The sequence below is a fragment of the Drosophila bipectinata genome, chromosome 3R (assembly GCF_030179905.1).
Source record: "Drosophila bipectinata strain 14024-0381.07 chromosome 3R, DbipHiC1v2, whole genome shotgun sequence".
NCBI classification, from domain to species: Eukaryota; Metazoa; Arthropoda; class Insecta; order Diptera; family Drosophilidae; genus Drosophila; species Drosophila bipectinata.
In genome coordinates, this window is record NC_091739.1 from 533264 (window position 1) to 555805 (window position 22542).

Genomic DNA, 22542 nt, shown 5'->3' on the forward strand with positions numbered 1-22542 from the left:
TTTCCCATAGCACGCGTGCATAGGGTCAGAAATTCTGCCGCAGGGCTGCCGGCCCACTGACAGTATGAGCACTCTAAAATTTTTTTTAGAAGCTCTCTCATTTGCTTATATTTTGCTTCATTTGGCAGCCCATACTTTAAAATCGAAATGTTCCCACTAGAAGCGTAGTTCTAGAACAGTAGAACAGTTTTTAAATAAATGAAAATTCGTTTTCGAAATTTTTAGAAGCTCTCTCATTTGCTTATATTTTGCTTCATTTGGCAGCCCATACTTTAAAATCGAAATGTTCCCACTAGAAGCGTAGTTCTAGAACAGTAGAACAGTTTTTAAATAAATGAAAATTCTTCAAAAACTGTTGCTAGAAAAGTTGTCTTGAAAATAAAATAAACTATTTTCGTGCCCATTCCAACTTTTGAATTAACGAAAAACAAGAAAAGAAAGCTAATTTCGGGTGGAGCCGATGTTGATATACCCTTGCATTTAAAAGCGGATATATGGTATATCGCAAAAATTAGATGTAGTTGGCCAATCCTTATGAGAATATCAAAATTAACCAGTTTATTCCAATACAAAACAAAAAAAAAGTCTCAAGCTTCTATCTCCGAAGGCCAATCCTTACGATCCTTCGGAATCTGTGCAAGTTTCAACTTTCTGTCTTCAAAAATACGAAAGTTGGGTCATTTCCGATTGTTGAGTTACATGGCATCTATAGGATATAGTCGGCCAATCCTTATGAAATTTGGCATGTCGTATAATTTTGCCAAAAATAGCTCTTATGTAAAACTCTTATGTTGAACTCTCTAACTCTAAAAGCACCAAAGTTATACCATTTCACATCAATCATTTATATGGCAGCTATGGGATGTAGTCGTCCAAACCCGGATGTCTACTGCGTTGCACACTTTTGGACAAAATTATAATACCCTTTGCAAGGGTATAAAAAGGCAAACTCGCAAGCAAAGTAGGGGGAAACTCTCATTTTCCATAGCACGCGTGCATAGGGTAGGAAATTCGGCTGTATCATTTGCTCCTATTTTGCCAAATTTGACAGCCAAAACTTAAAAAAAAAAATATATCCACTGCTCAGTGAATGCTTTGCTCTCGTTGTTTTTCTTTGCAACGCATACACTCAAATTTAAACATGTGTTCGTTATGCCCCCACTGGTCTAGGATAATTTTATTATAGGTGTTCAACAAAAGGGTAACTTTGTATTATAACATCGTTAGCTCTAATACTGAGAGTCTAGTTTGGAGATGTCTCGTATTATAGTAATCAAGTACATATTATAATACCCTCCTCAAAGTTATAATGAAAAAGTTTAAAAGTTACTTATAGAAACCTTTCGAGATTCTATGGCACCTTTGAAATTTTTTAGCTCAATTTGTACTTTTAGTTCTATTTCTTTTTTAAAACTAAAATAATATTTTAACTATGACTATATACCATGATCATGCCATGGTATGATCTATATATGTATGTTACAGTATATATAACAGACTTTATGACAATTTGTATTCGAAGAACTTCCCTTTTAACTTTTAATGTGAATCACAAGTCAAACTTTTAATCATACATTGCAAATACTGCTAATACTAGAAAAAGATAATTTTGTTCATTTAATCAAAATAAAATAAGCATAATATAAAAATAAATTATACAAACCTAAAAAAATGAGTATCAAACAAAAACCATATTTATTTTTGACCCTGCCGTCCATTATTATATGTTAAACATCCAATTACGTCCTGTAATGAAATCATATTAATTTGTAACAAGAAAGGAAAGCTAACTTCGGGCGGAGCCAAAGTTGATATACCCTTGCAGTTCAAACCGGATATATATCGCAAACATCGGATATAGTTGGCCGATCCTTATGAGAATATGATAATATAACCCAATTTATTATACTATAAAATCTAAAAAAAAAATCCCAAACTTCTATCTTCAGAAATACCAAAGTTGGTATTTCTACAAAAAACCATTTCCGATCGTTCAGTTATATGGCAGCTATAAGATATAGTCAGCCGATATAGTCATATCAACTCAGGAGGTGATCCTGATCAAGAATATATATACTTTATAGGGTCGGAGATGTCTCCTTTACTGCGATGCACACTTTTGGACAACATTATAATACCCTCTGCAAGGGTATAAAAATAGGTCAATCAAAAGGTCTGATAGGAATTAATTTTAGCCAGAACATGAGTACAAATTAAGCTCTAATTTAAAGTTTACTATTAAAAAGTAGTAAAGCTTATATTTTGTAAGTTTTTAGTTTAAAATTTTTTAGTAAAATAATTAGTTTAGTTTTTTTTTGTATTAGTTTTTAAGTAAAAATTAGTTTACTTATTAAATAAATTTTAAGAATAATTAAAAGAAGGGTATAGTTTATTATTTACAAAAATTTTAGTACTGAAATTCATGTCGCTACCTTTTCAGGGTCGTTACGTCATATTATGTTTGAAACACACAAAAAACAAGAAAAGAAAGCTAACTTCGGGCGGAACCGAAGTTGATATACCCTTGCAGATAAAACCAGATATATATCGCAAACATAGGATACAGTTGGCTATAGTTTTGGTACAAATACCAAAAATAGCTCTCATGTCAAATTTTAACTCTCTAACTCTAAAAACACAAAAGTTATACGATTTCCAATCAATCAATTATATGGCAGCTATAGGATGTAGTCAGCCGATCCCAGTCGTTCCGACTTACATACTGCGTGCAAAGGAAAGAAGGGTGTGTGCAAAGTTTAAGTCGATAGCTTTAAAACTGAGAGACTAGTTCGCGTAGAAACAGACAGACAGATGGACGGACAGACGGACATGCTTATATCAACTCAGGAGGTGATCCTGATCAAGAATATATATACTTTATAGGGTCGGAGATGTCTCCTTCACTGCGTTGCACACTTTTGAACAAAATTATAATACCGTCTGCAAGGGTATAATTAAAACAAGAAAGGAAAGCTAACTTCGGACGGAGCCGAAGTTGATATACCCTTGCAGTTAAAACCGGATATATATCGCAAACATCGGATATAGTTGGCCGATCTTTATGAAAATATGATAATATAATCCAATTTATTATAAAACAAAATCTAAAAAAAGTCCTAAAGTTCTTTCTTCAAAAATACCAAAGTTAATATTTCTACCAAAAACCATTTCCGATCGCTCAGTTATATGGAAGCTATTAGATATAGTCGACTGATCGTTATGAAACTTGGTAGGTCGGATTAACTGACATAAAATATAATCTGTACCAAGTTCCAGCTTTCTATCTTCAAAAACACGAAAGTTGGGTCATTTCCGATCGTTAAGTTATATGGCAGCTATAGGATATAGTAGACCGATTCTTATGAAATTTGGCATGTCGTATTATTTGTAAAATTTAAACTCTCTAACTCTAAAAACACCGAAGTTATACCATTTACGATCAATCAGTTATATGGATATAGTCGGCCGATTCCGGTCGTTCCGACTTATATACTGCGTGCAAAGAAGAAAGGAAGGGTGTGTGCAAAGTTTCAAGTCGATAGCTTTAAAACTGAGAGACTAGTTCGCGTAGAAATAGACAGAAAGACAGACGGACATGCTCATATCAACTCAGGAAGTGATCCTGATCAAGAATTATATACTTTATAGGGTCGGAGATGTCTCCTTCACTGCGTTGCACACTTTTGGACAAAATTATAATACCCTCTGCAAGTGTATAAAAAGTCCCAAACTTTTATCGTTATAAATACCAAAGTTGATGTTTTTAACAAATACCATATCCGATCAACTGAACGATGGGCCAGCTATAAGATATATGTAGGTCCGATCGTTCTGAAGTTCCAACTTTCTATCTTCAAAAACACGAAAGTTGGTTATATCAAAGATTATAAAGTACATCTCTTGCCAGTTTGCAATTATTTTCAAACTTGAACTCAAGCTTTCTCCTTCTGCGACAAGTTGAAATATAACAATTAACCCCTAAAAATAAATTCGACTTAATAAGTTCATTGAACTATTTATTTCCAATTTATACATTTAATCGGTTAAAGTTATCTCTGTTGCGCTTTAACTATATTCTCCAACATAAGTCTCTCCGAGCTGTACTCTCCGGACGTAACACGTTACATCATAGTTACTGTGGAGTTTGTTGTTCGTCACGACGCCGAACCTTCGTTGCACATCTCTTTTGTAACGTCATCTCTTACATCCGATCTGATCGTCCACTCTCGGCTACAGAGTGCTTCAGAGAGCCTAAATTCTTTACATGCTATTACAGTGGTCTGCATTCCGTCAAAAAAGAAGTCAAAAATGAGTCTTACTTGCACAGCAAAAAAATGTGAATTTGGTGGAACCATCACGGGTGACTCATACCTGTCTTGTTGGCTCTGCAATAACTGCTCACATATTAAATGTGCTGGAGGAGGACACAATGGACGGATAAGTGACCTTATCAACAAGAAAATTGGCCTGACATGGTCGGACTTTTATGCGGACTTTTATGAAACAGACGAGAAATGGTTTCCTAGATGTCCGCAAGCAATTCTCCGCCCTTAATGAGCAATTCCTCTCTCTTGAAACTCAATTCCTTGGGCCAAAGTTGTTAAGCGAATCCCCCAGACGAAAAATTCCGAACAACAACCTGCTGACTGCTAAATTACTGAATACCCCTACATCCCATGCTGTACAAGTCGATGAATTTTCAACACCAGTTCCAAGGGACTTGATGAGCCTTCCTTCAGGGCACTCTAATATTTATCCCTTGCAAGAAGCGATCAGCGTACCAAGTACAAATCTCGAGCCACCTCTCATCTTGGAGCCTCCATCGTTGGACATCGTTGGACAATCCCCATCGTTGGACAACCTACCCTCTGCTCTAGCTGTGATGTCTCCAAGGCCTCTGGTTGGTGTGGCGCCTGAAGTTAGATCTTCTGGACTTACGCTGAGGGCGGTTGCTCCTCGTAAGGCCATTTTTGTCTCTCGGCTTATGCCGGATGCTACTGTTGATGATGTCAGGAGTCACCTGTTAAACCATCTTAAGGTAGCTCCTAATGAAATAGCTGTTTTTAAGTTTAACTTTAAGCATAAGCGTTCTATTACTTCTTTTAAAATAGTTCTACCTGATTCTTACCTTGAAAAAGCACTTGACCCTGTAGCTTGGCCTGAGCACAGTATCGTTCATGAATTCCTAGCAAAAGACGCTCAGAATCCTATCCCTGCAGAAACTGCTTGAAAAAACTGAATAACATAGTATTTTCCTGCTGCTATCAAAACGTTAGAAGTATTCTGGGTAAGCTGAGCCAGTTTTTTACAAAGAGTGCTTCTTTTGATTTTGATGCTATCGTGCTTACTGAATCTTGGCTTAACTCCTCTGTCTCTGATTATGAAATTCTTGTTTCCAAATTCATAGTGTTTCGATTGGATCGTCCAACTTTTGCAGGTGGATCCTCATTGCTGTTACTAATGAGTACCCTTCTGAAATTATTCCTTTCACGAACGAGTTCGGAATTGAGTTCATTGCGGTGAAAATTTTAACTGGCTCGTCTCATATTTTCCTGACCTGTTCCTACATTCCTCCCATGGCTGAAGATATTGTGTACATTCACCATCATGATGCCATTAGGTCTGTTTCTTCGTTGGCCAAGGACCGTGATTTAATCCTAATCATGGGAGATTTCAACCTTCCCATCATTTCCTGGATCCCGTCTGAGGTAGACAATTCCTTGCTTTCCAGTTGTCATAACGACTTTATCGATGGCTTAACCGATCTTGCTCGCTCCAAATTAATTCAATTCATAACACTCATGGCAGATTTCTGGACCTTATTTTTTCTAATGTGTCATCCGCTATCGCTTCCTGAAGACTTTCACCACCCTACACTATTAGCATCGGTGTTAATTGATGTGCCTCACAATGATGCTTGCTTTAATGCTAAACCTCGTTTCAAATGCTTTAGAAAGACTGATTTTATGGCCCTTCGGAATCATTTAGCTGAAATCGATTGGAATTTTCTTTCATCTATAAACACAATTGAAGCAGCTACGGATTCGTTTTACCAAATAATTCATAATGCCTTGAACAAATTTGTTCCGGAAGTCCCAGTATCATTGTCTACAAAACCACCTTGGTATAATAAACACCTTTCTCGTCTTAAGAACAGGAAATCCAGAGCTTACAAAAAGTTTCTTAAGTCAGGATCGATGTGCCACCAGTCAAACTTTCTTTATGTTCGCAACCAGTTTATTATTCTCAACGATCAACTCTATAAGCAGTATATCAGGAATTGTAAGGTAAACTTTCGAAATGATCCAAGCTCCTTCTACTCTTTTGTCAATATGAAACGTAAATCAAATCTTTTTCCTCCTTTCCTATCATATAAAAATATTTCACATTCTTCTGAGCAAGGTATTGCTAATCTCCTTGCGTCATTTTTTCAAACCACCTATTCGTCCGATTCATATAACCACAATTCTTCTTATCCTTATAAATTACCACATATAAACGATATTTACTTTTCAAAATTTCGAATTCAGGATCTGTTCGGAGCTCTTTCAACAATAGATATATCATTCTTTGCTGGTCCTGACAATGTTCCTAGCTGTGTTCTAAGGTACTGTTCTGATATCCTTTGCTATCCTCTCACTATCTTATTCAACCTATCCTTGGAGCTGGCATGTCTTCCCAAGAGATGGAATGAATCTTTTATTATTCCGCTTCATAAGAAAGGCTCTAAAGCACTTATTGAGAACTACCGGGGGATTGCTAAGCTATCTGCGATTCCCAAACTGCTTGAGAAACTGGTTACTTTCCAACTGCAACATTTTTGTAAAAGCATTATTTCCACTTCACAGCATGGTTTTGTCAAGCATCGCTCTACCACAACTAACATTCTTGAATTCACTTCGTTTATCCACAGAGGATTTTTGAGCCGCATGCAAACTGATGTGGTATACACTGACTTTAGTAAAGCGTTTGACTCTGTGAACCACCATCTCCTCCTTCATAAGCTGTGTCTTATGGGGTTTTCTCCACATATAGTACAGTGGTTGACCTCTTATCTATCGAACCGCACGCAGCGTGTTTTGTTTAAAAACAGTTCATCACAGATTATAAACGTTTCATCTGGTGTCCCACAAGGTAGTCACTTAGGACCTCTTCTGTTTGTTCTTTTTGTCAACGATTTACCTAGTGTTGTAAACTTTGCTACTACATTTATGTATGCTGATGATGTCAAGTTATGTCTTTCTTTCTCAAAGTTGATGTTTTTAACAAATACCATTTCCGATCAACTGAACGATGGGCCAGCTATAAGATATATGTCAAGTTATGTCTTTCTTTCTCAGACCATTTCCTTCATAGGCACCTGCAACTAGACTTTAACGAAGTCTTCTTGTGGTGCTCAAACAATCTCCTTTTGCTTAACTGCTCTAAGTGTAAGGTTATGACGTTCAATCGCAGTGTGCCTCACATCGTTTCGTACTCTCTTGGGAATAACGTCGTAGATCGTGTTTCCCTAATTAACGATCTTGGAGTCATTTTTGACAATAAGTTGTCCTTCAACGAACACATATCACTAACAGTTAATAAGGCCAGAGGTGTGCCAGCTTTTATCAAACGTTGGTCTAAAGAATTTGATGATCCTTTCACAACTAAAACTCTATACGTATCGTTGGTTCGTCCTATCTTGGAATACTGTTCTAGCGTTTGGAGTCCGCTATACTTTGTTCACCAAAGGAGGATTAAATCTATCCAAAAGCTTAAACTGGAATACTGCCACTTTCCTCCCGTCGTATAATTGCCGGTTAAAACTACTAAACCTACCTCCTTTAAAAGAGCGCCGTACTTGTGCTGGGGTTATGCTACTTCATGTGCTTGGACAGGTTGACTCACAAGTACTTCTTGAAAAATTAATGTTTTCTGTGCCTAATAGAGTAACTAGATCCTTCCGACCCCTTGGGTTACCGATTTCTAGGTCTAATTTTGCGGAACACGATCCATTCCGCGTTATTTGTAAAAATTATAACTCATTGTCCCATTTATTGTCCCCTGAACTATCCCTAGATGTAATTAAATCCAAAATTATGGAATATCTTTTAACTTAATTTATCCTTACTCTTAGTTATAATAATATAGAAATAACAGATCATTGTTAATAATAAATAAATACATAGACGGGACATCAGGGCCCAAAACGGTCAACTTTTTTCGTCGAGCTTGTTGGTGAGGGGGGAACGCACATGCATACGATTTTATTTTTAGAACTCTTTACATGTATCCCTAAACAAAAATGTGAGCCTTTGTATGTATGTTTGTACGATGGCGTAATAATGTTTTGGCTTCCAAATTTCAATTTCTCGTTTCTGTTTTCAATGCGCCGATGTGGTAGTACAACAAATAGTATTTTGTTCAAATAGTATTTTAGAAAAAAAATTAAAAAATTATAAAGTACATAGATGGTACATCTCATACAAAGAAACATTTTTTATGGTGGGTTCCTACGCTGGAACCTGCTGGAACGAGCGGGTTTCACAGCGCGACAAGTAAAGTTTGAGAAATTTTTTTTTATTTTAAATCTTTTTATATTATATTTTTTATTATTTTAAAGTGTTTTCCAAAATTTATAATCCAATCAAGACAAATAAAAAATTTTAAAATCACCTTAACATCGCCTCAGTTTGTCGTGGAACCCGCTGTAAAAATGAAAACATTTGAGAGCGGGTTCCACGACAAACGGCTGGCAGATGAGAGAGGGAAAGAGATAATTCTATTTTCTAGAACGTAATATCTTTGGAACGATTAAAATTTGAAAAGTTTTGAAATTTTGAAATCGAACCAGTGCACAGTTGTCCGGCTTTTATGAAGAGAGCGGCCAAAAATACTTCTAGTTGAGGTAGAGACTGGAAGCTTGGTACAAAATATTTATATTTTTGTTCTAAAATAATATGTTAAAATCAGCCAGATCGGGCAACTATATCATATAGCTGCCATATAACTGATTGATCAAAAATGCTATAACTTTGTTTTTTTTTACAGTTAGAGAGTTCAGTTGGTACGAATGCTATATTTGACAAAATAATAGGACCTACCAAATTTCATAAGCATCAGCCGACTATATCCTATAGCTGTCATATAAATGTTTGATCGGAAATGACCAAACTTTTGTGCTTTTTAAGATAGATAGTTGGAACAGATTCTATTTTTGGTCAGTTGATCCAACCTACCAAATTTCATAAGGATCGGCCGACTATATCTTATAGCTGTCATATAACTGAATGATCGGAAATGGGTATTGGTATTGGGTATTTTGGGTGTTTTGAAGATAGAACTTTACTTTATTTTAGATTTTTTATTGTAATATATTGGTCAAATTATGATATTCTCATAAGGATCGGCCAATTTAATCCGATGTTTGCGATATATATCCGGTTTTGACGGACGAATATGACGAACAGAACAAAACACAAAATATGCACGAAAAAACACAAAACACAAAATTTGCTCGAACACAAAAAAGGGAATAAGTCGGAAAGTGGCCAAAAGTTGCAGCTCAAATTTAAAACATAGTCTAAGAATAAATTAATTAGAATTAATAAAAAAGTTTCATCATTGGGAAAGACTAGTATCACAACTTTTTCTTTATTTTAATTCTATGTATACACAAAAATTCGCCAGTCGACATGTCACTGATGAAACACTAACTTTAGAACAAAAACACAACACATAATGACATAAAAATTACCCGGTTTTATAGTACATGGGTTTATTCTTTCATTTTATTTTATTTTATGGTAATTGGACTCCATTTAATATTTAAATTAAATTTTTTTGTAATATCTAATTTTCAAGCTAAGTTCACTCCAACGATCACGTGTTGTCATTGTCTCTCTTCTCTCACTATTCTTACAACGAAGGAAGAGAAAGGACAAAAATAAAAATATAGTTCTAAAAAAAAAAGGGAATATTTTAAAGACACAAAGTGACCAATTTCGGACTTTTGTTTGTTTATTTTTGGCCTATGGAATTAACCACTGTGCAGTGTGAGAGCAAAGAGATCAGAAATATTTTCCTTTATCTTAGCTCTTCAGCTCGGATTTTGCTATGGATTCTCGCTTTTACTTCAATACCAACTTTAAGTATCGTCAGATCAACTTGGAGGGTAGCCTACGTGGAAATCGCGCGCTCCCCATACTTGAGGTCCAGGGTTCCATTTTATCCATTTTTAAAAAGTGAATTTTAGTTTTTTGATTATTTTTATAATACATATTTACTTTTTATTTTTATTATAATTATACCCTTGCAGAGGGTATTATAATTTTGGTCAAAAGTGTGCAACGCAGTGAAGGAGACATCTCCGACCCTATAAAGTATATATATTCTTGATCAGGATCACCTCCTGAGTTGATATGAGCATGTCCGTCTGTCCATCTGTCTATCCGTCTGTCTGTTTCTACGCGAACTAGTCTGTCAGATTTAAAGCTATCGTCTTGAAACTTTGCACACACCCTTCTTTCCTTTGCACGCAGTCGGAACGGCCCGGATCGGCCGACTATATCCTATAGCTGCCATATAACTGATTGAATGGAAATGGTATAACTTTGGTGTTTTTAGAGTTAGAAAGTTCAAATTTGACATGCTATTTTTGGCAAAATAATACGACATGCCAAATTTCATAAGGATCGGCCGACTATATCCTATAGCTGCCATATAACTGAACGATCGGAAATGACCCAACATTCGTGTTTTTGAAGATAGAAAGCTGGAATTTAATACAGATTCTATTTTTGGTCAGTTGATCCAACCTACCAAATTTCATTAGGATCGGCCGACTATATCCTATAGCTGCCATATAACTGATTGATCGGAAATGGCATAACTTCGATGTTTATACCCTTGCAGAGGTTATTATAATTTTGGTCAAAAGTGTGCAACGCAGTGAAGGAGACATCTCCGACCCTATAAAGTATATATATTCTTGATCAGGATCACCTCCTGTCCGTCTGTCTGTATGTTTCTACGCGAACTAGTCTCTCAGTTTTAAAGATATCGTCTTGAAACTTTGCACACACCCTTCTTTCCTTTGCACGCAGTATATAAGCCGGAACGGCTCGGATCGGCCGACTATATCCTATAGCTGCCATTTAACTGATTTATCGGAAATGGTATAACTTTAGTGTTTTTAAAGTTAGAGAGTTGTCAAATTTGACATGAGAGCTACTTTTGGCAAAATAATACGACATGCCAAATTTCATAAGGATCGGCCGACTATATCCCATAGCTGCCATATAACTGAACGATCGGAAATAACCCAACTTTCGTGTTTTTGAAGATAGAAATCTTAAACTTCGTACAAATCGTAGTACGAAGTTTACCTTTCCGATACTTGCAAGGGTATATCAATTTCGGCTCCGCCCGAAGTTAGCTTTCCTTTCTTGTTTTAATTGAATTATATGAGAATCTGTGGCTCTCTATGTTTGATTCATATCATACTAAATATTTTTTTAACTTTTTGTCCATTTTTCGTAATGGAATTCTCAAGCGGAGTTCCTTAAACGATTTCTAGATCGATTCTACATCATTCTGCATCGAAATGCAAAAAAAAAAATATATTTACATTTTTCCTCAAATTTTCCCTGAAATGTTTCCGGATCCCTAAAAATATGGTTTTCCCCTATATGAAACACAGTGATGGTTGTATAAATCTATGTTTCACAAAACAACAGAACTTGAAAATGAGCGTCACTTGCAAGCAACAAAAATTGATTGAAGCAAGAAATTTTCTTGCAATAATTGCATAGGTGTAAACATTTGTACAAACTTTTGCTGCAAATTATTCAACTTTCAAATTGATTGCATCGTGTGTACCTAGCTTAACAAGGATTTGAACCTGGAAAAATTGTACAGCGAGCAACTACTCTATGCATTAGGATGCTAATTAGGATGCATTAGGATGCTATGCATTAGGATGATAATTCCGTGCGGACATACATATGTATTAAAAATGTATGTACATATGTACTTTTAGATGAATAATTAATACGAGGGTAGGCTGATAAAAAGTCGGCATTACAAAGAAAATACGTTTTTTTTTTTAATTTTGCTTTTTTATTTCTCAACATAATCTCCTTTTGACGAATGCACTTGAACCACCAATCCTCCAGTTTCCCAATACTTTCCATTAAATAGGATTTGTCCAGGTCCTAAAAATAGGCGTTTGTTTCACAGATTACCTGTTAATTTGACTGGAATTTTCGTACCCCCAAGTCATTTTTTTAAGTTTGGAAATAAATAATAGACACAGGGTGCTAAATCTGGAGACGCGTTCCCAAGAAATGTTTAGAGCATTTGCAATCTCTCGCAGCTTGATTCGGCGATCATCCAATATCATTCCATCGACTTTATCCACAATTTCTGATGTTGTCACCTCTCTGGGACGACCCGGGCGTTTATCGTCAAAAACGCTTTTCCTCCCGCGTTTAAATTCAGCAGTCCAATATTTCATTGTTGAAAACAATGGAGCTGAATCCTTATAAAATTTGTCTAACTCCATTTTAATATCGTCGTTAGAGTTCTCTTTTAAAAACAGAAATCTTATGACAACACGATATTCGATTCTATTCATGTTGACGACAATGCAAAATTGAATGCGCTAAAAGTCCGTCTAAAATTACCAGTGTTGATAAATCAACTCATAAATCAACAGTAATCAACTTATAGAAAACACTAATCGAATAAAATATTTACAAATTAAAAAAAATTTGTTCTTTGTTAGGTCGACTTTTTATATATTGAATTACACAGTGCGACAGTGATTTTAAAGTACAAAACCGTGTTTGATTTATCATGATTTATTTAGAAAAAACGATTTTTGGCGGGGTTTCTATTCAATCTTACAAAGTGTTCCTTCCTGAAAACATCGGTTCAATATTTGGGTTACAATATAAGTGCGGGTAAAATTCTTCTAAGCCCACAGAAAGTTGTAGCGTTGACTGCTTTTCCTTCTCCGCAGACAGTCACTTTACTTAAACAGTTCATTGGGCTAGCATCCTATTTCCGACAGTTTATTTAGGGATTTTCACAATTAATGAAACCGTAATATTTCTTAACTGCAGAAAAAAACCAATTTATTTGGAAATCAGAACATGAACAGATACGGCAAATGGCCATTGCCACTCTTACAGACAAACCAGTCCTTGTTATTTTTTACCCTAATTATTCAATCGAATTGCATACAGACGCAAGTTGCAGTGGCTACGGAGCAATTTTATTACATAAAATTAATAACAAACCCCAGGTAATAGAATACTATAGCAAAACTACTTCACCGGCAGAATCGAGATATCACTCGTACGATTTGGAAACCTTTGCTGTTGTGAACTCCATTAAACATTTTCGACATTATTTGTTGGGCAGGAACTTTGTCGTTTATACTGACTTCAACTCACTAAAGGCGTCGAATTAATTAACAAGATTTAACTCCCAGAGCACAGCGTTGGTGGACTTATTTGCAGTCATTCAAACTCGATATTCAGTATAGAGACGGGAAAGGAATTCCACGAGCCACAAGCTTTCAGATGGTCTGTTATAAATCAAGTTCATGGGTCAATAATGCATTTAGGTTTTGAGAAGACATTGGATAAAACTTACGATTTCTACTGGTTCGACAATATGTCAAAATACGTAAAATAATTTGTCGATAACTGCATCACTTGCAAATTGTCAAAATCCACTTCAGGAAGAAATACAGGCTGAGTTGCATCCAATACCAAAAGTCACTATTCACTAACAGGAAAATTAAGTGGCAAGAGTGATCAGAAGGAGTAGGTTATTTTTCAGCTAGACGGGTTTAACAAATATGTCTATCTTAGTCATTATTTTTTAATTAGACAGTGAGAGTTGCATAAAAGCCATAAATCTGCTGTTTCCACCATTACTGTTTCCATTACTCCCACCTAGTGACATAGATAATGTTATTGATCGGCCAAACGAATGTATTAGCCAGTGCAGCTTATGATAAAGAACGATTTGATACAAATAAGGCAAAAGTAGAAAAACACAAAGACAGAGATTTTGACAAAGACAGACAGAGACAAAGACAGACCAAGCTAAGTCCGAAATTCAAACGGCCTTACATATATGCACATGAGGATTAACAAAAAATTAATAGAGGGGCAAGTGCCTGAGTTAAATGTCTGCGATGATTAAAATAATGTTGTTGAAAGTGATATAGCCGTCGAAGACGGCGAAGAGAGCAAAAATTCAAAAACTAAGATTATTGAAGAAGAAAGTGAAGTACACCAAGAAGAGGTACTGCTGGCCAACGAAAATGGCAGAGTACTGAGTTCCATAAAATATAATATAATGCAAGTACAAGTGCAAAACATATTAATGTTTGTTTTGATCTTGGGGTTTGGGGCATTTGATTATGTGACTATTAGAATGAATAATGACAAAAAAAAAACAAGAATGGGAAGCTAACTTCAGGCGGAGCCGAAGTTGATATACCCTTGCAGTTAAAACCGTATATATATCGCAAACATCGGATATAGTTGACCGATCCTTATGATTATATCATAATAAAACCAATTAATTAAAATAAAAAATCTAAAAAAAAAATCCCAAGCTTCTATCTTCAAAAATACTAAAGTTGATATACCTACCAAATACCATTTCCGATCAATCAGTTATATGGCAGCTATAAGATATAGTCAGCCGATCGTTATAAAATTTGGTAGGTCGATTTATCTGACTAAAAATCTGTACTAAATTCCAGCTTTCTACCTTCAAAAACACGAAAGTTGGGTCATATCCGATCGTTCAGTTATATGGCAGCTATAAGATATAGTCTGCCGATCCTTATAAAATTTGGCGTTTCGTAATTCGTTGCCAAAAATAGCTCTTGTGTGAAATTTGAGCTCTCTAACTCTAAAAACACCAAAGTTATACCATTTCCGATCAATCAGTTATATGGCAGCTATAGGATATAGTCGGCCGATCCCGGCCGTTCCGACTTATATACTGCGTGCAAAAAAAAGAAGGGTGTGTGCAAAGTTTCAAGACGATAGCTTTAAAACTTTAGTTAATTTCACCACTTCCACTTTTCTTATCAAATCATTATAAATTGACCCCTTTGTCTTTATAGAACTAAACAATTTAATGCAAATAAATGAGAATATATATTTTGGTAAAAAAAAAAGTACAAAATAATGTTAAAATTTTACGCGGGAGGTACTAAACATTTTATACAAAAAAATATGTAGAGTAAGAAAACTTGTGGAATTAATTTGGTTATTTAGTCTAATTTTCCAAGAAAATAGTTAATACAGCCGTAAACTATTATAAAAAATTTTAAAAAGTTCAAAATTTGTATGTGCTTGAACTCTGCCGCACACACAGTATAAACGTATGAAACATTATGATTGCAAATCAAATCACTCTTAGGTATTTATTTTTGCCTGTATGTGTTGAAAATATTTGCATATGCACCACTGTATGGTATATCTTAGCCCTCTTGTGTTATACCCTAAAGCAGGGGTGCCCAAGCTCAGCATACGGCAGAGCAAACTCCAATACCAGGCGAAAAATCACCAATACATTTAAACCATTTTTTTTCATTTCGATGCACTGAAAAATAAAATTATAGTAACATTCACAAGGAGTTTCAAACAAATATCATTATAATAAAAAATACATTTTATTATAGCAATTATAAATAAGCCCTATATTTTTCACAAAGGCTTATTATTATACTATGAAAAATAATGCGGAGCTTCTTACTTAAAATAAATGTTCTGCGAAGAATAAATGTATTGCTTTAGGCAGAAACAAAAAACCATTTTGGCAGAAACAAAAAAGAGAATGAATTTCTTGCAGTGAAATGTTTTCAGACTCCAACAACAAAATGCATTCGGATTACCACGATTGAGGAGAATAGGGAAAACACGAAAAATTGTTATTGTAATTGCCCTTTGCCTATGCTGGAAGCAACACACGTATATGAAATTTCATTTCCCATATGAAAGAGCAATTCCAACAACAAAGGAGCACCGAGAGCAATGGGGCTAGGCATCCCTGGGCCCTAAAGTAACGAGTAACGAATTATCTTTAGTAGTCTCTAATAAATCGTCAAACCGAATAGGTTATGGGCCCAGTCCAGCAAGAAAACTACTGCGTAATAGTCGAAAAGATTATACGATTATTAGAGATTTGGTGGTGTTTTAAAAAAGATTAATTAAAGTTCGTGGGCAGCGCAAATGAAAAGTCTGCTGGTACACTCAGTATGTAGTCGTGAAATTAATACCGAAAGTGGAACGGTTACAGAGCAGGCAAACTCTGATAACAAGGATGAAAAGGCCCTCGCGAGTATTTTGTTGTCTAAGCCGTCTCAGATTAATTACATATGTTAAACACTGCAAGTCATCGATGGAAGCTTGGAAAAAGCTGGCGAGTGTTCACATGACTAGGGGACAAGCGCGTAAAATACAGTTGTTTAAATAGTTGCTGTATATGAAGATGTCAGAGTCAGACAATGTCACAGTAATTTGGGTAATTTCTGTGACGTCATCGAGAAATTACAAGAGATCGATCAATTAGTCCCAGAAGAAATGATTGTAATAATTTTGTTGTCCAGTCTATGTGATTCGTACGAAAATTTTGCAATGGATATGGAGACGCGTGATTCTTTGCCTTTCTTGAGTTCTCTAAAAATTAAGTTGCTGGAAGAGGAAGAACGACGAAAAGTGGGAGACAAAATGGAAAATAGAGCGGAATAGAGAAACGGGCAGTGTGGCAATTGGCCATAAGCAGTACATCGACGGGCTGTTACAAGATTATGGCATGGCAGACTGTAAGCAGAATGCCACGCTTTTGGAGGTTGGTTATCAGAACCTATGTATTTTGGAAGACTGTCCACGAGTCAACCAGAAACAGTATCAAACGCTTATTGGATCACTGCTGTACCTAGCAATGACTACGAGGCAAAGTTGGCCATGACATTGTGTGGCCGCTAAACGCGTCCTTCGTTACCTAAAAGGAACTTCGGGCTTAAAGTTGCACTTTTTTCGAACTGGTGTGCCTGTTCACTGCTTTGTGGATGCAGACTGGTCAGATGACTGTACTGACCGCAAATCCTTCAGTGGTTGGGCGTTCTTTATGGGTGGAGCAGCGTTTTCGTGGCAGTCTAAAAAGCAGAGCATCATAGCACTCAGTAGCATGGAGCATGTGGTAAAATGAGGAATTTTTGTTTATAATTTTTACATGTTTGATAGAACTTAAACATTTTTGTTTTCATTTCATATCTCGGTACTACAGACTAAAAAATAATAAAACAAAAATATTTCATTTAAATATAAAAATATACGAATTAAATTGATTTTCAGCCTTTGGCGAATTTTGACAAATGGTATTAAACAATGTAACATAAAAAAAATTTGGAAAAGTATTAAAAATTAAAAATATAATTTGGATTAATAAAATATATAATCCCCTATTAGTTTGAATAACTTTTTGAAGTCGTTTTTTTTAATTACTGAGTCCACTAAAACTTTGAGGGTATACGTGGACAAATCGTTCCAAAGGGAAGTAACCTTTTTTGCTTTTATGCAAAGAAGAAATTCGCTTCCGCTTTATGAAGACCACACGTTTTCAATAACATTCAAGTCTGGACTTTGTGGTGGCCAGTCGAGACATCCTGTAAAAATTTGGTGATCATTCTGCTTATGTGGCATCGGGCCTGTTGCAGGATAAATGATTCACCGATAAGGGAAACAGTTATCATTTACCACTCTCAAATATTGCCCCTGGTTCATCGAGCCTTCAACGGGCACCAAGTCACCCAACCCATTATATGAGATGCACCCCTAGAACATAACCGACCCACCACCATGACTCACTGTTTTTGCAAACGGGCCTATTTTTTGTCGTTGTACCCGTGGAAGTCTTACCAAAAACCTTTTTAGATGAATTAAATTGAAAAGAACTTTCGTCCGTCCAAAGAACGCTTCTTCAAAATTGTTTCGCCTTGTTTACTTTGGATATGTACGGTATTTCCTTTGATCGGTACGTCTTGATTTCTGCTTCTTTCAAACAGTACGTTCACTGATTGGTTTATTAGCTGTCTTATACCATTCATTTGCAGCAGGTTGAGGCTTTAAAAAATATTTTTCTTGATTTATATAAGAAGAAAGTCATTGATATTGTATATGTTCCAACCGAAAATATGATTTCAGATGTGCTAACTAAAGCTCTATGTGAAGTTAAGCACACAAAATGTATTACTTCACTAGGGTTAAACTAAAAAATAATCTTTTGAATTAGATATACCGCGGTGAGAAGGAGTGTTGAAAATATTTGTTTTTGCAAATGCTCATGTATACGGAGTTGTGTGAGACTGCTCACGCCTTAAGCTTCATTCGTCCCAGCATAAGCAAAGGGCAATTACAATAACAATTTTTCGAGTTTTTCCTAATCTCCTCAATCGTGTCAATCCAAATGAATTTTGTTATTGGAGTGCCGAAAACTTTACCCTGCAAGAAATTCATTCTTGTTTTTGTTTCTGCCAAAAGGTTCGACCTGAAGCGATACATTTCTTCTTCGCAGAACATTTTTTTTAAGAAGCTCCGCATTATTTGTCATAGTATAATAATAAGCTGTTGTAAAATGGAGGGATTTTTTTTAGAACCCGTAAGAAGTTGAAACTTTCTATTAGAAACTATTCAATCCCTACAAACACGAAAGTTTGGTTATTTCCGATAGGTCAGTTATATGGTAGCTATTGGATCAGGGCCGTAGCTAGAGCCTCGGGGGCCCTGAGGCAACAAGTAAATTTGGGGCCCCCTATACGGAAGTCTTTTGCCCCGGGCGGGGCCCTTCCCTTCGGGGGCCCTGCTACGGCCCTGTATAGGATATAGTCGGCCGATCCCGACCGTTCCGACTTATATACTGCGTGCAAAGAAGAAAGGAAGGGTGTGTGCAAGGTTTCAAGTCGATAGCTTTAAAACTGAGAGACTAGTTCTCCTTTCATTGGTCTCCTTCACTGAGTTGCACACTTTTGACAAAAACTATAATACCCTATGCAAGAGTAGAAAAACTCGTAATGTATGGATTAGATAGATTGAGTCGTTGTAAAGTTAAAGTTAAGGTACAAGAAAAATTTTTAGTTTTACTTTTTCCACTATTGTTATATTATACATACATAAATGTCAATGCAGTAGATTAGAGACGTTCACATATGAGATTCCAACGACCCAAATAAGCAAATTGTGTTATGTTTTACCAAAATAAGTATTTAATTGTCGAAACTCCTATCAAGAAAAACTTATGACACTTTTACGGAAATTTGTCCATTTATTTCTCATTTAATAAAATTCACATTTTTCACATTCATGTACAACCCAAAACGATGCCGTAGCATGTTTCCTTATAATCTTTGGATTATCTTTCTAATTAATTTTTTTGCATATGTATGTATGCAATATAATTAGTAGGACAAAAAATATTTTAGGCAGGGAATTAACATTTTTGATATTTTTATACACTCTATAGAAAGCTACATATGTACATTCATTATCGTTGGAATATTTCATTCCAATTCACAGATCTTGGAACTAAATATGTATCTATGTACATACATACATATGTACTACACAAATGGTTAGTTGGGGGTTTAAGGTCGTTTTATATGTTTTTTGCATACTCAGGTGATCAGATGATGTATATATTTACTACTGTTGTAGTATATATATATTTGTTGCTAAGCTATGCGCGATAGCGATAAAATGAAATTTATATATGTATGTATGTATGTACATACATTGTATGTATGTATGCACGCCATTGAACTAGTTCCCAAACCAAACACATCCTAAAAATCGCAAAAAAACACAAAATATAATATTTCCTAACGCAAATATTTCTAATACATAAAAAATTATATTCTTAAAAATTTTTTAATATTCTCTCACGTGTATTTTTTAAGTTATTTTTTATTCATAAATTATATACGTATATTGCTTTTTTTTGTCGCCAAAATTAATATTGTGGCGTCTTGACCAGGACTGGATTTCGCAGACAGATCCGCCCTCCCCCTCATATCTCTACTTGATCTTAGAGATTTCAGCACCTGACCCGCAGTTTTCCGTTAAAATCTTTATACACCAGTGGTCGGCACGGCCCTATCCCGAGGGCATAGGAAATTTCTCTGCCCGAGCTCTGCCACACACACACAGTATAAATGTGTGAAACGTCATGCTCACAGCCTACTTTCTGCTATTCGTTACTAACACCACGTGCCGACCACGGTTCTACACCCATTTTTTTTTTTGTAATTTTTGAAAAACAACCATTTGGGAAGCCTAAAAGTGGTTTATTTACGATATTAGTAAAATATCCAACACGAAAAAATATAAGTGCAATTTCATGATTAAAAGATTTACATATTTAAATATGTGAATGTGTACTTTGTAATATTTTCTTTTCTTAGGCGTCTAAACTACGCTTGTAAATCCTTGATTACGACATACAACTCTTTTTGGAATACCAAACTCTCAACATGGAGTACCCATTTCAAGCAATTTTTTGTGGTTTTAATTAATTTTAAAGACTAAATCTAATTTTATTCAAAATAAAATAGCACAAAATAGCAAAATATAGCTCAATGACAAGAATACGCTTAGAATCTCATTAAACAAAAGAAGTGAAGGACGAGCTAAGAAAGAACCCGTTGCAGGACGGTTCCTCTAAAGCCCAAGGTATCAGAGTCGAGTTGGGACATTCCCGACCATGGTAGGTAGCCTTGCCACGAAGCAAGTAAGGGACAAGTCTGGCGTACGCCTTATCGACTCCTGAATTGCGATGAACAGGCGTGATCCTGCGAGACAAGGATAGGCAGGCTCATGATCTCACGCCCAGTTGAGAAACCGATCGGGAAAACCTCGGTCACCAGTCTAAAAATTGGCGATCCAGATTCACTAGTGAGTATGCAAGGTGTTTCCGTGGTGTAGAGAAGGCGCGACGTGCTGTCTTTGGCGGCGAACTCCCAATCCGTAGTCGCTAGCCCGTATGGCCGGTGTTTACTTGGTGTAGTGGAGAGGCTACAATCAGCGGCCAACTCCCGATCCGGACTCGCTAGCGCGTATGGGCGGTGTTTCCTTGGTGTGGCGAAGGTGCGACTTCTGTCACGGATCCTGTAGCGCGTTTGCGTACAGGTGGGCGATGACCAGTCGCAGACGACCCTAGGGTGTGTTCCGAAAGGTAGGAAGGCCTGCGTGCGCCTAGCAAAAGGCCGACATTAAGGGGAACCAACGGCAACGCAGCAACAGACATAGCAGCGGCGACGGAGCAGCAGCTGTGACCTTAGCAACAGGAACGGTCAACAGAAAGCGACGACGACGGAGCCGGGCGAAAACCAGGAGAAGCAGAGGAGAGGATCCCATTTTGGAAACGAGGAGTCATTTATATTGTGTATGAAAAGGCATGTGAAAAAGGTTTTACTACGTTTTACGCTATCTGTATTATTTCTGGTCTTGGGTAATCACGTCGAACTATCAATTCGGTGGAAGAGACCCACAAACTCTGTGAGCTAGCCGCGACAAATTGTTGCCGAGCGGAAAGCAGAAAAACAGTTCGCTACAACCACCACCTGGAACTCCGGTACCGGCTGATGTCGCAGTTTTCGTGCCCACCAAACCACCTACTCCATTGGTGATTTCTCCATCGAAACAAATATTTGTTTCTTGGCTTGCCCCTTGAGCTACGGAGATCAATAACTCAGCTGACATCTAAGCCAAAACAAAAGCCAATATAAAAGTGGAGGACAGAATTAAATATAAACATAAATATATTACACAGTGCGACAAAAAAATTGGAGGAACTTTTGAAGAGACCTAGTAGGAATTGTTTATTAGGTGGAATATAGTACAAAACCGTGTTTGAAATATTTCTAACACCCCAAAAATCTTTTAAAAAAAAAACGGGTTTTCGGGACTCAGCACAGTTTTTGACCAGAAAACGTTTTCGTCCAAGGACAGCCTAAAGACAAAAATTGAGAAACCAGTGGGAGTGACATGTTAGAACCACTTACCAACCTTACACCACTTCTTTCTCAATCTAATAAACTGAATTCCTTTTTAACACTTACCTATCAGAATACTAATAGGCTATAAAGCAAATTACCCAAAAGTTATTCTGATATTTCTTTCCTTGCATCTCTTAGTATAGTATTTGGAGAACCTTGGTTAAAGCCTGTAATACTTACCTCCGAAGTTTTTCCAAGTTCACCGCTCTTTAACGTGGTCGAAAGGGAGGATGACTCATTTTGGTAGACTCCAATCTTAGTTCTGAAAAGGTAAAATCAAAAGATTAATTGAATTTATTTGTAGAAAAATAATTTTGTCCGGTAAATGTTTATATATGTATTAACTCTTCATACATACCAACATACTAGCATCATTTGTCCGGTAAGCTGGTATGGGTGATTTTAATATCCCAGAACTTAAGTGGTAATAAGAATCAATTATCACGTACCACTTCCACACCCACTATTGATGGACA

The 22542-nt window shown here is 36.2% G+C and overlaps 1 protein-coding gene and 1 long non-coding RNA gene across 4 annotated transcripts in view; one reads left to right on the forward strand and one right to left on the reverse strand.

Annotated features, from left to right (window-relative positions):
* Nucleotides 1-22542, forward strand: part of LOC108133457 (rabankyrin-5) — a 67997-nt gene that overhangs the window by 26120 nt on the left and 19335 nt on the right. Inside the window, exon 1 of one of the 3 annotated variants that reach the window (XM_070281014.1) lies at nt 6419-6607. The exons of 1 other annotated variant lie outside the window; for it this stretch is intronic. Coding sequence is in view for 1 of the 2 variants with exons in the window: in XM_070281013.1 (XP_070137114.1) it covers nt 19088-19132 (45 nt within the window). In the remaining variant the exon portion in view is untranslated. Of the gene's footprint in view, nt 1-6418; nt 6608-19072; nt 19133-22542 lie in introns of those variants that run through there. One more of the 3 variants, XM_070281013.1, reaches the window with a different exon arrangement.
* On the reverse strand, nt 11904-19545 carry LOC138926539 (uncharacterized). Its single transcript, XR_011443092.1, has 3 exons — nt 19268-19545; nt 13642-13776; nt 11904-13573 (listed from the first exon to the last, which is right to left on the reverse strand). It is a non-coding gene; the product is annotated as an uncharacterized lncRNA (long non-coding RNA).